The 18,849-nt window shown below is 32.0% G+C and overlaps 2 protein-coding genes across 2 annotated transcripts in view; one reads left to right on the top strand and one right to left on the bottom strand.

Annotated features, from left to right (window-relative positions):
* Positions 1-1,905: 1,905 nt before the first annotated feature.
* LOC105360390 (RING finger protein 121) lies at positions 1,906-12,074 on the top strand. The gene is made up of 8 exons (XM_011497284.1): positions 1,906-1,932; positions 2,187-2,221; positions 2,314-2,455; positions 2,798-2,952; positions 3,061-3,289; positions 3,483-3,718; positions 3,805-3,921; positions 11,763-12,074. The coding sequence occupies exons 1-8, from the start codon at positions 1,906-1,908 to the stop codon at positions 11,824-11,826; spliced, it is 1,005 nt and encodes a 334-aa protein (XP_011495586.1). The 3' UTR covers positions 11,827-12,074.
* Positions 12,075-18,488: 6,414 nt separating this feature from the next.
* Positions 18,489-18,849, bottom strand: part of Ten-m (teneurin transmembrane protein Ten-m) — a 55,679-nt gene continuing 55,318 nt past the window's right edge. Inside the window, exon 22 of the mRNA XM_011497285.1 lies at positions 18,489-18,846. Coding sequence (XP_011495587.1) covers positions 18,784-18,846 — 63 coding nt within the window. The 3' untranslated portion in view covers positions 18,489-18,783. The remainder of the gene's footprint in view (positions 18,847-18,849) is intronic.

Below are 18,849 nucleotides of genomic sequence, written 5' to 3' on the forward strand. Positions count from 1 at the left end.
TGGCGCTTCGAGGAATTTTCAAACACACCACGGGGCACTGGCTGCGTAGGTGTCCGCGTGCGCGTGCGCGTATGCGCGTGTGCGTGCGTGCGTGCGTGCCTGCGTGCGTGCGTGCTTACAAAGCCCCTCTCACTCGATCTGCAGCACTTATTTCCTCTTGGGGAGGGGGGGTGGCCCTCCCCAGCCTGCCGAACTTTGCTTCGCTTAAAGAGGGTTTACAGGCCGACACCTGCGCACACCCGCGATTAATATACCTCTCGCACACCACTGCTGTCTCCTCTCTCTCTCTCTCCTTTCGCCCGTAGTGTCACACACGCGCGCGCGAGTCGCTTGTTTAGTCCAGTCGCTCTCCTGGCTACTGTGCGCGCTATCCTTCCTTTTTATTTATTATGATTTCTTTGAAATCGGACGTTAGGAGAGGGGCCCCGCGAGACGGACGCTCATCTCAGGCGTCGCAGCCGACTGCGTCCTCGACGAGACTGAGCGACGTAGCGGAGAGATCGGGGAGGCAACCCGCCAGCGGGCGACGTTCGTATCCCCCTCTACGTGGTGAAAGAGCCGCGGAGGCGAGAGAGGCCGAGTGCGCGCGCCCGAGTAACTCGGCTGTGAGGCGCGAGATTGCGCCTGGCGACGACGACCGACGTGGAGGAAAGACGCGCGCGGTTTTCGATTTTGCGAGGGGCAGCGCGGCGTCTTTTAGAGGGGTTAGGTGCAGATTATTGCCGACGTTCTCTGTTCTTTGGAGAATCGAGTCCAGGAGACTGGGAATGTCTCGTCTTTTGCCGTCCAACTCTCGAATTGCCTCCAATATTCGAATTGTCTTTTGCCAAGACTTCAAGATATTTTCTATCGATGGATGGCTCAGTCAGGGGGAAGTCAATCGGATAGTCGACACTGTTATAAACTATTGCACCTGCAATTAATAATCGTCCATTCCAACTTAGAAAGCCTCAGTTTATACACAATTACGTACGAGCGTTTAAAATTTTTACTTGATTATTCTTTTGACCAGTTAAATAGAGACGTGTGAATGTTAATTTGTCACGTGCAGACGCAATGTAGTTGGTGTCCATGAGAATGAGAATACGGCATTTCGGTCCTTTTTTTCTTTTTTATTCTTTTTTTTTTTTCTTCTCTCTCTCTCTCTCTCTCTCTCTCTCTCTCTCTCTTCTAAATAGTTTTCTGATAATTTTGAAATGGTAATGTCAATGGACTTAATCAGTAAGCAAAATATTGATATAATAAAAATGTATCTATTTTATTGGCATTATTATTATTATTATAAGAGACCGTTAAAAAAAAGAGCTCGATTATAGGAATAGGTATTTTGAAAAAATTGATAAATAGAGATTTCGACGATTTTTCTGGTACATAATTATATTGTTATTGTATCATTGTGCGTAGATACGAATTAAAATGAAAGTAAAATATTTTAAGAAATAAAAAAATCAAAATGTCGTTTCTTTAATGCTATTTAGAAAATATTTTGAAAACTATGTATATATCCTCTTAATTCTTTAATAAATCGATGTAATGGGATTTCATTGTTAAATCGGGTGGCACATTGAATAAACACAAAGTTTATGAAGGCATTCGTTATGATGATTTTGCCATTGCGCATCGCAAAAGAAAAGAGAAAAGTAAAAATCTCATTGGATGAAGATTAACAGGGAATGTCCCTATTTTGTGGATGAAAATCTCTATGGTCGTAGGTATTTTCAATGGGTCGATTAGAATTGTAATATTAAAAGTAACCAGACCTTATCGAAGTTCGTTTCAATTTGTTTCGCCTCTCATCAGCGGCTGACTGCAACGAATCGCGGACTGCAGTCGGAACAATATTTTTCATGCTAACGTAAATTATATTTCTCTTTCGAATAATTAACTAATCGGATAATATTTACCATGGATGTCCACGTAGTGCTTAATAAAGTAAGTTTTGGACTTTCAACCGACAAACATAGAATATTATAGTGGTGAATTGTGGTATTGTACAGGCTCGGCTAACCTTAAAGTCACGATAATATTATCAATTACAAAATTGTTATGTAAAGGGGCCGTTCCTGTAATTGTAAAATAAATTATTAATGATATATTTACAATTAAAATTAAAGTATTATAAAAATTATGAAACTTTTTTCAACTCGTTGATACTTTTGTAATAAGCAATGTTGTTAATTTTGCAGAGCGAAGCTGATATTACACCAGAAGAAAAATGGAGGTATTACAATTGTCCAGTTAATTAACAATAATTTCATTATTTATTCTACATAGTGTCCTATTGTTTTATAATATAACGGCTATCTCTTTTAGGTTAGAGCATATAAAAATGCAAGAGCAACATCGTGGACACGAGTCCATGCATATGGAAATGGTATTGATTCTCATATTTACAGTCATGGTTAGTGAAGTTATTCTTATTACATGGAAGCAAAGGCATTACAAATCTTATCAGGTATTAAACAGCGATTATCAAAATTATGTTAACGAAATGATAATGACATTCTCATTATATTTTGAACTATCCGGCAAGTCATTGTATACATTATAACATATTACATACAAAGAGTAGCAAAATTACCAAATATCTGATAAATTAATTCTTTTAAATAAGTTTGTCATAAGTAAATGTAGATAATATCAATGATTAATGGCTTGTAATTTATTTTTTCAAATTGATGTAGTGAATTGTTTTTTTTTTTCATTTAATTTTTTCTGATTTATTTATTTTAATAAATACAAAATTAATAGGATTTCTGTCTATCTACATTAAATATGTTTTGTGCAATTTTTCCAGCTTGTAACGTTAATAGGCATGTGGATCATTCCAATGTGCGTAGCCGTAAAAAATCTTTGGTGGAGATTCATATTCTTATGGTTAGTATTCTCCTGTATAACGGGACTGATAGTAAGAAAGACCGTTCAACGACCAATGGAAGGCACAACACCAAGGTTCGTTAAATTACGATAGTTTTAAAGTTGAAATAAAATATATTACCACATTGGAAAATGTGGTTTGTTAATCGTTAATTTAAAAATAATTATTCTACTTCTTCGCAGATTAGTGTATAAATGGTTCTATTTTATTTATATACTTAGTTATTTTCTGGGAATAATTGGCTACTTTGTTATATTGGCGACATTTTTTGGCTTAAATCTTGTTTTTGATAACAAACCACAGGTCTGGATGGATTTTGGATTATTGTTCCTGTTTTATGGTCTGTATTTTGGAGTCCTAGGTAGAGACGTTGCAGAAATATGTGCCGATAAAATGGCTGCGCACATTGGAGTGAGTAGATTATGAATCAATGATATTAAATACATCGAACGGCAATGTTTAAAATTGTTTTAATTATTTCTCAGATAGTCGTTTACAATAATTGCATTAGTTTTGTATGAGAATATTAGGCATTTATAGAAATGAGAACGGAGAGTTTGTTGTATTATCGAGTGGATGATTATTAAATATATTTTATTTGCAGTATTATAATCCAGGAAGCATGCCGACTAGAGTCCTAGATCCTAATGTGTGTGCAGTATGTGGAAATAAACTTCTAGTATCGGAGCACGAAGAGGGTGTTCTTGAAAATACCTATAAACTTAGTTGTAATCATGTTTTCCACGAATTTTGTATTCGAGGATGGTGCATCGTTGGAAAAAAGCAAATTTGCCCTTACTGTAAGGAGAAAGTCGATTTGAAAAAGATGTTTCATAATCCGTATCCTTTTGACATTGCTCGAAGATATTCTTTTTTGCTAGTCTAATGTTTGATCAACTATATTTTAACCTTAAGCATATTATAAGATGGGAGAAACCTCATGTTTTGTATGGACAACTGTTAGATTGGCTGCGGTGGCTGGTTGCCTGGCAACCAGTTATAGTATTCCTAGTGCAAAGTATTAATTGGAGTCTTGGACTTGAGTAAGTAAAAGCAGTAGTGCATTAAGTTGAGGCGTAAAGTAAGTTTGAATGTCAAAAAGTAACAATGTTCAAACACTATACGAGTAGAAAAATATTCGATATATTTAAACAAAATTATTATAGATTATAAAAATTTTGCTAAAATTATGTAAACTCGGTAAGGCATGAAATTGCCATTATGTCATCGGTTTTATGTGTAAAACTTATCATTTTTAGGATTGTGATGAAAGTTTGTCTACATAATAGCTTTGTCTATATAAATGATTCGGTTATCAATTAATATTTACCTTTTTCGTTTTTACAATCAACAAAACTCGATTTTTGTGATATTATGTTTATTTTAATGAACGGCGAAAGTTTACTTTCAAGTGGATTTAGATTTTGACTAGAACATTCCTATAATAATATACATTTTTATAATGCATTTTTAAGATTGTATTTTGGACACGAACTGCATTTACATTTACATGTCGTGAAAATGACATTACTTTCTATGTTTAATAATTTGTCATTTGATTATTGTTTATTTATGTAATATTAATATTTAATCAATTAGTCGGATAATATTCTATTTTATAATCATTTACATTGTTATTAAATAATATTTTATTGATTAACAATTAACAAGTTTCTATTAAAGATTGGAATCTACCCAGTAAGATAAAACCACGAAAAAAATGATAATTTATTTGAATGGCCGAAAGCTATATTAATTATTAACTAGCGAACAGCGCTCACTTTATAAAAGTATAGAGATAAATTATAACCGATATAATCGATTAATCGAAGCGGCAGTGATTTATCATTAAATTTAATCTTTGGAAGTCCTTTATACCTAAAGCAACTTTCCTACCAAACGATATACTGCTCCATAGTCATTGCTTTGTAATAGTTAAAATTTAAAATAGTATTAATATCGATAGATGGCAATAGAAACTTATTTTTTCAATTATGTTTTTTAAACATAATCAGGGCATTCCACGAGGCTTCATTAAAATTATAAAACCGAGGTTATCATTGGAATTTTGCGTTCCCATAAATGCTATGCAAATCTTAATGTACCATCAATTTAAACAATATTATCGTAATAGCAGAACTTTTAGCACCAACCTACCTTTCTTACGTAGTCTAATGGTTTATAAAGTTATTAATTAATTTGTTTCTTGCACTTCCTAATGCTATATCTTTTCGTCATATTTCGTCTGTACATTTTGACAACTCCCGGATAAAACTCGTCATGCAACTGGATTTTCAGTTTATTGTTTAGTACATTGTATTTAAGTACAGCGTATTGCCGCCAAGACGCCTTAACATTGAAATAATTAAGGTTTCAAAACTATTTGTAAAAATGTCGTGCCCTATGCACTGAATGAAAAGTTTCTTAAGAGCAGAATAATGTTTCTTTGCGGAAAGAAATAACGATCTCACGATCTTTCTCTTAAGTCTTAAAACTTTCAGCTTATGCAACTTATGCATTATACATTATTATGTATAATATATTTAGTCTGGATTTTTACTCCAGCAGTAGATATTATTTCTGTAATACCATCTCCCGGTCTTGTAAGTTACGTGTTTGTGCCCTTAACAAAAAATGACTGAAAAATAAATTACAAGATTCTACAATATCTTGTAACTCATAGTCCGTGCTCAATCACTTTTCTTTTTTTTTTTAAATATAGTAATGCTGTACTATTTTTTTTACTACAAAATTTGATTAACCGTTTGTCGTAAAATTCATGTAATTTTATAAGTCATTTTCTAATTGAAATTTTGCAAATTCGCATTATCAGCGTGAAACGTTAAATTTCTATATAATTTGATATAATTATAATTTCTAAACGTTTTAAACCAACTTCGAATATATATATATTAACAAAAACTATCACTATATATTACATCACTTCCGATATGGATATTCTACTATGAGATTCCCCGTTTCCCCCTTCCCTTCTCCAGTCCGCTCTTTGATAAATAAAAAAGAATTGTAATCAGTTGAGTTTTGAGTGAACTGAAAATTGCGAATAATTATACTTTTTTTTTTTGTAAATAATTTTAATATATAGAAATTTGAAAAATTTATAAATACACTTTTATAATTAACGATAGTTTTATATTTTTTCGTTAATAATTTATAGTTCTTTAACGAGTTGACAATGGGCATGCAATTTAATGCCAACAAGTTATAGTTTGTACATACTCGTTAATTTGTAATAAACTGTAAGACCATTCGTAAGCTATGCAAATTTATTAATTAATTATATATCGGCTTTATTACTGACATTGCATAAAAAATATTTAATCGTATCTTTTTCTATTTCATTAATTTACCAATGGCTATAGTTGAAGGACAATTTCTTATTATAATTACATTTCACGAATAATCTTATACACTTGTATACTTGTAATATAGTTATAGTTTTGAACACTTGTAATACAGATTCATAATTACTATGATAATACACTTTCTAATAAATATTCGGAATTTGTCACACAAACCATACGCATTCTTTAAATTTAGAATTAATTAAAAAATAGTTAAATTTTTACAAATTAACACACATTATTCATAATTCGAATACCTTATTGAGAAATTAATATCTATTAAAAATTAAATGTTTATTATTGATTTTATTAACTTGCTATAAGAAATGGGATAAATCCTTTATTAAAACAACGATATATCATTAAATTATTTCTATCGTCATTTATTTTTATTTTTTCCTTCTTATCAAATTAAAAATCTGACATTGAGTTAAGCTTGGAATATTTTTTCTTTTTTATCAATGTTTGACAGAACAAGCGACTTTATTAAATAGCTATAGATTTTGATTTATATTCAACATTTTGCTTCTCTATTATCTATATTTAATCCTAGATTTAGACTCGTACGCCCATTTAAATAAATAAAATTTGTTTTGGATAGTACTATTCATATTCTTCATGCTAAGAATTGTAACTATCAATGGATTTTTTTCAAAAGTCCTTGGATATTTTACTCGTTTCGTTAAAATTCATTTGTCTCAATGAGAGAGAGAGAGAGAGAGAGAGAGCGCTCAATATATCTCTACGTATGTGTTGGGGAATTTTTTATTCTATTTGCCACTTTATAATTTACTTTATAGAGCGGTGCTTAGTGCCTTCTGTATCGATCTTGATAGAAAGTTCGTTCTAACTCGTTTGCTGCCGAATGAATTGCCGGTTATTGTCTGCAAGCTGAGAATATCTTCGCAACTGATACGTGAATCGGGTACAGGAACGTGATCGCGCGGTACTTCAATATCACATAAACGCCCTGTCGTGTATGAGAATGGGCACTTTGAAGAGAAATTGGACGTTGTAGATTCCATTGGCGCGCGTATCTCTTCGATGTCTTTTAGGAGTTCGAGAAGCAGACGACGGAATGTAGATAATTGATCTAGCATTTTGTGTGTGTGTGTGTGTGTGTGTGTGTGTGTGTGTGTGTGTATATATATATATATACTCGTTTTCATTTTTGGTAAATACAATTGACTTTTCCCTGCTGTTGCAGAATATATTTTATATATACTTTTATTTGAGATTCGAGGGTACAAAATTAAATTTATCCGATAACTCGTTTCTGATTTACCTACAAGGCTCATCTACTGTCTCATCTAACCCACCATACGGAAAAAATAATATCGAGGCTAGCCTACAATATAATTATGAAGGAACAAAGTATTTTACATAAGAGTCTACCAAGGATTAGTAATCAGCTTCTAAATCTTGTTTTTTTTTTTTTTTTTTTTTTTTTTTTTTTTTTTTCAACTCTGTATGTATTATATAACGTCATTCATACGTATGATGTGATTTTCAAATGGAAGATTCAAATCAAAATGTTTTGGATATATTGTCATCTACATGAAGATAATCTAAGCGAGATCGACAAATTGAAAGGTATTATATACGAGTTTGAGAAACATTGAATCGAAATGCGATTATCGATGAGATCAAAGTCATTGCTACAATTATCGTGCAAATATCTTCTTCTAATCTTAAGGCTTCAATTGTAATGGTCTTGTTATTTTGTATATCGATTGTTAATATATTGACAAACGCAATGCATATTACGATATGTCTGTTGAACAAGCAAAGCAAGGAAAAACGAACGGATCTACATTTTTGTCAATATTTTTGCTCAATAGAGACTATAAATACTACCAACTGATTCGATTAAATAAATCGACGTCAACTTGGTGAACTCATTTTTCATGTATAACATAGCATTACAATTTTTTACCGACTCGCGTTAAATAATAATTTCTTAATGATAATCATTTTTAGCCTAATATCATAATATTTGTAATTTAGTTACAATGACAATTAGTACAATTTATCCAATAATATGTCTTTTTTCTGTATTAAAAATCATAAAATTATCTCTAATCGAAGTTAATGGTCTATAAATAATTATTTGGAATAATGGAGAGTGATTAAGCGTTGCAGCCGATCTCCGATTAATTAGTCTTTATATACTTGCAATTCATATATTTTCATATACGCAGATAATTTTTATAATTTGAAATTGGTTCTTTTGATAGTATGATTTATATACTGTGATTCATATTGACAAAACCAATTAACTTTTACATAACTAATTTTATTTGTATTGATATGAATTTCTTAAATGCCAATTATTGTTTAACGGATGATTTATATTCATTTTAAAAGTAGGTCATCTTCAAGAGTCGAAGGAAAAGTGTCTCTTGCTTCTCGAGCTTCTAAAGATATGATGCAAAGGAAAATGCACATCCGTCAATTTATAGGGTGCACTATTAAAATTATAAGATTGTAGGTAAGAAATTTTAGCAATAACGAAATTGCTAACAGTTAGATTATTATTAAGATATTGCTGGTTATTATCGTTGGTTATTCCTGAATAATTGATGCCAATATGTTTGATATCTTATTCTTCATACACGAGATAGTGAAAATAAAATAAAAATATATTATAAGCCTATGATAATTGTAATAATAAGAGTAATGACACGTGTATATATAACTAGAGTTCATATATAATAATTGAATATGATATAATTGTAATTAATGATGATTGAGCCATGAATATGTCATTGTGATGGTAATTGTCGATCTTGTTAGAGTATTATTATTCGCTCGAATCATATGAATCAGAAGTACGAAAGTATGAACCCATCGTAACTGATCGTTAAGCTTTGTTCAAGGCAACAGCATCGAGTAGTTCACTATCGCTAGTATCAGTAATAGATCAATAATGGATTTAAAATATTTACAGTCAGCGACTTTTTCTTTTTAATATACGACGTGTCATCCAATTATATCTTTCATTGTATTAAATATATGCTTTGTCTTATAATCGAGAAATTAAACAATGGGATATCTTAAAGCTCGCTATTGTTTGGAATATCAATTTTATTTTATCATTTTACGCTAAATCGATAAATATTGATAGATTTATCTAGTGTAGCATTACCAAAATAAAAAAAAAAATGACAAACAAAAAGAAAAAAAGATATTAAACAAAAGAGAGAAACCTTACATACATATGATATTTGCCTAGTCTAATTTGCCTAACAATATCGCTTACGAAAGATAAACGATCGAGGTCGAAGTTCTGCCTTAATTTTTGTCGTTAGTGACATTATTTTAATTAGCCAGCCGAAACTGTACATTGAAGGAGAATATTTATGAATTTGTATAAAGCGTGAAAATGTTAAATTTTCAAATAGTAAATAAAACTATCGTCGATTATGAGAAATGAAAATAATCTAGGTAACTTCTTCCGAATTAACTGTCTAAAAAACAAGCTCGCTCGCTCAATCATGAAAACAAACAACTTAATTAATTATGTTGATCAATTATATATTATTGTCATTATTATAGGCAAGAAAATATTATTTATTGTCAACGTAATTTAAAAGGAATATTGATATATATATATATATATATATATATATATATATATGACAATTTTATTTTTATTTCAATGTAACATCACGTTTCATTAGTAGATTAGACATCAATAAAAAATTAAATCTCGATTTGGAATAATCATATCTTATTCTAATGTCATTTTATTTGACTTTACGTATAAATATTTGTAATAAATATTTATTGCTGAAAATAGAATATTATCGAAAATAGTAATCAACTGGCAAATATATTAACAAATTTAATTTTATAATTCCAACAACAACAAAATTTCTTAGGTATTTATTTATAGTAGTATACTTTTATTTCAAAGTTTGACGATAAGGATCACTTGTTTTATTGTAGATAAATAAAAATTCATTTATCTGTAATAAATTCATCTACTAAACTTTTTAGAAACCAAGCAGAATGTAAAATATTATTAAGAATATAATGGTTACGAAGACTGCTTGTAATATTTTTTCTCTTTTTCTAATCAATAATCAATACTAGCTAGTCGAAAAAGTAAGAATGTATACAGTATGAAATGAAAAATGAAAATATAGACAATCTACGATAAAAATAAAAAAATTAATAAACGACAATAGCATGTAAAATATCGTTTTGATGAAATAAATAAGTCGAGCTATAAAGTATTTTAACAGTGAAAAAATTTGTTTCATCGAAACATTTGCATTTGCGGTATAACTGCAAAAACTGCGCAACTTTTTAATAAAATTTCAAAGACAAACATTATTCACTTAGTGATGTAAATGTAACGATAAACTCCTTAGATGTATATAAGTCCATTTGGATTTGTGTGTGCGTGCGTGTATATGTAGAAATAAAAGTAGGTTAATAAAGGAGAGTCTTGTATGTGAGTAACAAGTACATTAAGCAAATTGATAAGATTATAAATTATACAATTCCAATCGATATATATATATATATTTTTTGTAAATATGTTAATAGTAATAATCAACAAATAACAAAAGTTATTCAATTATAATTAATTAAAAAATTATTAATCTTTGCTTGAGTGTGAGGTAGCTTCAATTATTCAAATAATAATATTAAATAGTAACATATTGGTGAAATATTTTAATTTTAAGTAAAAAAATATACTTATTTGTTGATATATTATCGATTATAGAAATATTACAAAGACATGTGCAATAAAAAGAGAATAATTATTTGTATATTGAATAAAAATTAATGTTACCTACAAAAAATTGGCGTACCGAGTGATTCAAAATTCCTATCAACTCTATGAATTAAAAAAAAAAAACAAAAAAAAAAAACAAAACTCGATTTTACCTTTTATCAACGATGACCATTTCCAACAGTTAATTATTAATTTTTAATTACAAATATAATAATGCTACATCGTAAGCGCGAACACAACACAAAACACACATGCACATATTTACATAATGCGGACAGAATGTATTTTTGATTGAAAAAATAATATTTAAATCTATATTTTTGTACATACAACGTTGGATTCATCGGTGAAATTTATTCCATTAATTTATTAATAGTAATAAATTATAATTTTCCATTAATACTGTGAACTTTGTTACGTTTATGGATATCTGCATATGTCTATTATTACTATAAGAAGAAATTTGTTGGATTTTCACAAGTCGTGAAATAAATTATTGCAGAACGAAAACTGAGAGGAATAATTTTTTTATTTTCTGTTTCAAAATATCTATGCTAATTTTCATTTTACTAGGAGATTGCAAACATTTAAAAAAGAGACCTATGGGGATAAACTTAAAAATGACTGAATATTAATTTTACATACTTCACTTGAGAATGACTATAATAATTGAATCTTTTGTAAATTAAAATGAGCACAAGTGGCACAAAAATAATTTCTTTATTGTAAAGCACAATTTTTTTTAAAATCTTTTTAATCATTGTTGCAGAATAAAGGAGTCGCCAATGCAGAACGAGCTGCATACAAGTAGTGAAAAGGCTATACTAACATAAACAAAATTATTGAATTTATAATGAACAAAATTATCGTAAAGCTAAAATGCTATTTTTCAATGAAAAATTTCCACGAGGATCTACAAGGACAAATAAGAGGTTGTAGATACGTATTCATAAGGAATAAGTATTGAAACAAAATCTTTTTAACACAAAATGAACACAAGTATTTGAATGAACAAAACCAAATGTGCAGAATATTTAAATTTTTTATAATCAATTTATTAATTATAATGTATCTCTACGTATCTTGTCGATTTATTTATTTTCACTAGAGAAAAACAACTTTCATCACAGGTGCACAATCACCTTAACATCCGTAGGCATCATTACATTCCAAACAGTTAGGACTTTTGTAAATTATTGTCCTGATTATGAAAAGTTTAAGGCTTTCGTGCCTTCTGAAAGTTTCGATGAATTCACGGCCGCTCCGACGATAGAAGAGCATATTTCAAATTAATTTTTTCTTCCGAGGAAATTTATAAACATGTGGTGGAATTGCCTGGGAATTTTTTTAGACGATTCACGAATTGATAGGATAAACCTGCTTTTTGCCAATATTTATCTCTACGAGTAATCTTAACGATCAACGCGTGCGATTAACAAATCCCGAAAGGACGAAAGAAAATATTAATTTATAAACTAACATTATCATACTTCAATCTTTTTATGAAAATGCATAGACAATAAAAGAATAAAATTCAATTCACTAACAAGATATATAAAGATATGAATACCGCATCTATATAAATATATATTTATGTGTGTGTGTGTGTGTGTGCGTGCGTGCGCGTGTGTGTGTATACATGGATAAATTGTTGCTGAAAATAAAGTAACTAGAATCCAATAGATTGAAACATTTCATAAATTGTTAAAGTTAAGAGTTTTTTCACAACTTAAAATTGTTTCTATTTATATTAATAATAGTACGCTAATTTGTAATATTCAAAGTATTATTTTATCGGCAAAAAGTAGGTCAAGCAAGGACTGGTGTATGGGTAGACATTCACAAACACAGGGAACTTTTATAGATATATTTATTGATTACTTAGCGTGTAAGAGTATAGAATATATGTATACCTTACTTGTTAAATATTACATGGTAATACATACATACACATACACACACACACACACACACATATATATATATATATATATACACATACATACATACACACATACATATATGCATATGTATTAATATATATATATATATATATATATATATATTCATATATTCATATATTCATATATTCATATTTATACCGACGCATAGTCATTAAAATAAACCTGGCGCGTGTTTACACATGTTTCTTGTGTTTTTCTTTTTTCTTTTTTTTTTTTAATGTGTATCATGCGTGAAACGCCGTGGAATCTTTCATTTGTTTATATACAAATTCGTGACGATATCGTTATAATTATATTTACAATCCCACGAGTGACTTTTTGTTTGTTTGTTCATTATATGACGATTCTTCTGATTTAATTCAAATTAATATTCTGACTAAATCGAAAACAAGAAGTATTACAGAACAAGTATCGAGTATCTATGTTTTTATAAAGAAATTTGTTGTCGTCGATCTACGCATCGAGTATAAAAACATCGCAGCAGATTGCAAATTTATTTCGTCGATGAGTGACTTACAAAATATTGAGATAGTTAATTTATTATCACCTCGTTCACTTGTTCGCGCTTAAATTATATTCGATTAGCCAATAACGTTATGCGTCAAAAGAATAAATGATAATGTTAATTAAACATCTAATTATTTACAAAGTTCGACGTTTTTGGGCATTTCTTGATCATCGCAGGATCGCCCGATCATCGTTTAAAGTAATTCATTTCGATAATGACACCCTCAACGCACTTGCCTGTGTATATATTAATTTTCACTTGTATTCCTTTGTTTTTTCAAACATGTTTCACTTTCATGCCAACATTCTTCTTATCGATTATACACATGCAGCAAACGACTTTCGACTTCGTTTATTATTTAATTCGCAAGTAGTAGTATCGACATACTAATTAACTATACGATAGTTATAAAGTATTGCTTTCTTATAGTCGCGTTACGTAATGGTGGCGATTCAATTTTTTTTTTGCACTTCAAAGGACAAGATGAAGAATGTCGAATGGCCACCACCATAGAATGACGCGAAATCAAGGAAAATTCGAACAAGCTGAAACAATAGATACTTCAGCTACTCAAGATGGCGCAAGAGCTTGACTTGAGAAATTGCAACAAAATTTTCTATATAAAATTGTAAAATATATTTAAGGAAATAACAAGTCACTAGGGTTCAATTAATTTTGTTTAAACTAAAAGAAATGAGGAAAATAGCAACAAACAAATGTTAGCTTCGCGAACAATTTTTCAACTTGATTAAATTGTATGAACGGAACAATTAAGGGAAAACTATGTATTTAACGATAAGTATTGTTTAAATATACAGTATTTTTCTTCGAGTACAAGACTAATTCCATCTGTTTTAATTGTTGTTTTTTTTTTTTATTAATTTTATTTTTTTTTCTTTCGTTTTGTTTTTTTTTTGACTTTATTATTACATTGACCGTTTCATTATTCTCTCTCCCATGTTTTGGCGCGAGGTCAGAAAAAAGCAAAAAAAAAAAAAAAAAAAAAATGCCTCTACGTCGCCGGGCAGTAAATCGCACGGATTAAGAGTACAATTAAGATTAGCGGATTCTACCTTACAATGAAAAATTTTCCAAAGCAGAAAATCTTGGCCTACCACCACAAGCGGAAAGTAAATAGCGTATGGAGCGAATATTTTATCACTCACTGACAAAATAGATCTTCATGGGTAATAATAATAAAAAAAAATAAAAAATAAAAAATAAATATAAAAAAAAAACACGAATAAAAAAACGTGAATCAATGAAACGAATAATAATACTTGGCTTTGTCATTGGTTAAAAAAAAAATATATATATATGTATATATATATATATATATATGAAATTACTGCTGTGCCTAGAGCTTCTTGAATTTCTTCTATTTTATGTTTCTTTTCCCGTTTAAATAAATGCATCTTTACGTCGAAATGTACGTAATCGAATCGTCACATTAAAAATATTATAATTCATGCAAACCGAACGAGAATAAAAAATAAAATTTTTCATTAATACTCGTACAGGCAGAAAAATAAAAGATAAAACATAATAAAAAAGAGAAAGAAAAAACGAAAGGAGACGGTAGCGAGCGAGTATAGTGAAAAATAGGAGGTTTTAAGTTTTAATTTCGCGTATGCGAATTCCAGGACAGTTATAGACTGGCTTCGAGGATATGTACAGTGACTACGATGTTTCTCCTTGCGTTTGTAATAAATATCACGTCTGCGCGCGCTACGAAAAAAAAAAGAAAAAAAAAAGAATAAAAGAAGAAAACCCGCCGCCTCTTCTTTTTTAACTCGTTTACTCGCTCTCGACTATTTTTAAATATTTTTAAACGTACGTTGCAGTTATGAATATGTATCATTAGCTCTTGTACATCTACTTGGAACACAACGTGGTGGAGCGACGTGGCTCGCACGTTGGCTCGCGTTTTTTTTTCTCTATCCCCTCTCTTTAGTAAATAATCTTGCACTTTCTATGGATTTATGTTCAATTTCGATGCGCTCGCGTGCGCGAATTCTAAAGTTTTATTTTATACTCACTATAAACATCGACGACGATTCCATTTGTTTAAAATGTTATTTGCATCATTCTCGCGCTTATGAAATTTCTCTATGCTCTCATAGAATTTAATGTATTATTTCTTTTTTTGTTTTTTTTTTTTTTTTTTTTTTTTTTTTTTTTTGTTCTTTTAATCTATTTTTATTATTTTTTCTTCTTCTTGATATTAATATTGTTATTGTTATTGTTGTTGTTGTTGTTGTTGTTGTTGTTGTTGTTGTTGCTGCTGCCGGGATTGCCGTGACATTAAGAGTGCGGAATTAGGAGACTCCGTGTTTGCTAATGGGCTTTGGACGCACGGATTGTAATTCTGTAAAAATGTCCGCACCGAAATTATAAATACATCCGATGTTTAAGAAGATTAATGCCTGCCGAGCTTGGAGTAAAATTATTAAAACGTATTGTGTTTTGATAAGTATTTCTGTTTTATTTGGAGCTTGGCGCGCCATTATTTCGGGTGAAACCGAGTCCATGCATAGGCAGACGCAGACACACACGAGGACGTTCATCGACAATTTAAAAATTAATCTTCGTGTTTTCGATATCTTTGCATTTTTTTTATTTTTATTTTTTTTACATTTTCTTTTTGCTCATTTATAGAAAGTTAGGCTTGAGGCATATTTTTATACGATCATAAATTCATAATAATATTAATATATTTTACGTATACACAACAACAACAACAACAACAACTACTACTACTACTACTACTACTACTACTACTACTACAACTACAACAACATCAATAATAATAATAATAATAATAATAATAATAATAATAATAATAATAATAATAATAATTCATCTACTTATTATTATTGTTATTGTTGTTATTGTTATTATTGCTATTGTTATTATTGTTATTATTATGATTATTGTTAATGTGTAATTGTTAATCGTAATGCGCTTTGCTTAATAATTATGGTTCATGTTTTTCCTATTGGATATTGTTGTTTATCTCGATAAAACGTCTGCTTCCTAACATACATTTAATTTACTCTTGACTTTATCAATTCTAATAGCTCCTCGTCTTCCTATTTCTCAACGTCAATTTATTGTTATGACTTTCTTAAAGTTTCATTATCGCTTGTTACGTCATCCTTTACTTTATTGTTATATACAAATTATTCTTTCCGCGATTCTCGAATTTTCCTTGTATTTTCACTTATTCTTTATTACCTACACGGTAAATGCATTTTCTTCTATGAATATATAACATGGCGGCGTTGACTTTTCTCCCAGACTCTTCGTAACAAAATATTCCGATTAAACTGACGAGAAAGAAAAGTATCAAAATAGGGGGAAAAAAATCGACGCAACATTCTAATTCTGTGTTGATCTCGCCATCCGAGTATTTTGCGTGTGTGCGCGCGCGTATGCGTGTCCTCAAAGTGTATTGCGTGCATTTATCGCGTATAGTGTACTTATGTATGTATGCGCGCGCGCGCTCTTCGACGCACGTCTCCTTAGTGTTTTACATATAAAAAAGCGTTGATCGACAGTTTCACTCGAGTCTTATCGTTATAAATTATTTCATACAGTAAATATCTACATGTACAATATTAATTGATTAGCCGTATTTACAATAACGCATCCATTATTAAATTAAATCATTCATTATAAGTTTTTCCTCTCACTTAATCGCCTCCTACCACCACTTCAAGCTCCCTCGACCGCACTCTAGCTTTTCTTTTCCTTTTAAAAATACCCGCTGCTGTTGCTCTCTTTCTCTCTCTCTCTCTCTGCCTATTTTGACTTTGCCCAATGTCGTGCTTTTATTCCCCTTAGAGGAAAATCACCGTCGTCCCACCATTCGCCATGGACGAAACTTTTCCTTGCACGCGCGCGCGCGCGCGTCTTCTATCTTCTTGACCCTGTTATTATTTTGCGAAAATGAAACGTATTAGGCGACTGTGCGTCTTCCCCAATGCGAAAAATACAACTAGCCCTCCGCTTAATTATAATGACGATGATGATAATAATAATAATAATAATAATAATAATAATAATAATAATAATAATAATAGTAATAATGATAATAGTAATAATGATAATGATAATAATGATGATAGTAGCAATAATAGTCAGTTATTAGTAATAATAGTTAATAATAATGATAATCATGAAGAAGAAGAGGAGGAGGAGGAGGAGGAGGAGGAGGAGGAGGAGGAGGAGGAGGAGGAGGAGGAGGAGGAGGAGGAGGAGGAGGAGGAGGAGGAGGAGGAGGAGGAGGAGGAGGAGGAGGAGGAGGAGGAGGAGGAGGAGGAGGAGGAGGAGGAGGAGGAGGAGGAGGAGGAGGAGGAGGAGGAGGAGGAGGAGGAGGAGGAGGAGGAGGAGGAGGAGGAGGAGGAGGAGGAGGAGGAGGAGGAGGAGGAGGAGGAGGAGGAGGAGGAGGAGGAGGAGGAGGAGGAGGAGGAGGAGGAGGAGGAGGAGGAGGAGGAGGAGGAGGAGGAGGAGGAGGAGGAGGAGGAGGAGGAGGAGGAGGAGGAGGAGGAGGAGGAGGAGGAGGAGGAGGAGGAGGAGGAGGAGGAGGAGGAGGAGGAGGAGGAGGAGGAGGAGGAGGAGGAGGAGGAGGAGGAGGAGGAGGAGGAGGAGGAGGAGGAGGAGGAGGAGGAGGAGGAGGAGGAGGAGGAGGAGGAGGAGGAGGAGGAGGAGGAGGAGGAGGAGGAGGAGGAGGAGGAGGAGGAAAAAAATAAAAGAAAGAAAAAATAATAATGAAAAAGAAAGGTACGACAAACAAAATAAAACACAAACTCAAGAAAAAGTCCAAACTGGCGGTTAGCACGCGTTACTCTCCCCTCTCCCACTTCTTCCTCCTCAATCACAATGCCAATCGCCACGCACAGTCCGCGGCCTATCTTCACGGCGAAAACTAACAAGCCCCTCTCGACAATCTCTCTCTCTCTCTCTCTCTCTCTCTCTCTCTCTCTCTCTCTCTCTGACTGTCTCTCTCTCAACATGTCACTCTCTCAAAATCCACCCATCATCGACTAGCTTTGATTTCTTGCGTGAACACCACGACGCTACCACCCACCCACCTCCCACCCATGTCTTGTGCCACTGTCTCGAGAGCCGACTCGGCTGCGCACGTCGGTTACGTTTGGTTATCCTGCTTTTTATGAAATACAGTATGAAAGACGGCGGGCACGGGCCCGTCGTACTCGTGCGAGAAGCGGAGCTTTGCCGAGGACCCCTCAGCGAAAGGTAGAAATTAACGGGGCGGCGGTGTCCTTGGAAGTCCCAGGGCTTTCCTCCAGCAGTCACGAGTCGTGCCTGTAGGCCCTAGCGCCCCTCCTGTTACTACAGCTCTTCCGTCTTTTACGCTT

Source organism: Ceratosolen solmsi, unplaced genomic scaffold, assembly GCF_000503995.2.
Source record: "Ceratosolen solmsi marchali unplaced genomic scaffold, CerSol_1.0 scaffold13, whole genome shotgun sequence".
Taxonomy (NCBI): domain Eukaryota; kingdom Metazoa; phylum Arthropoda; class Insecta; order Hymenoptera; family Agaonidae; genus Ceratosolen; species Ceratosolen solmsi.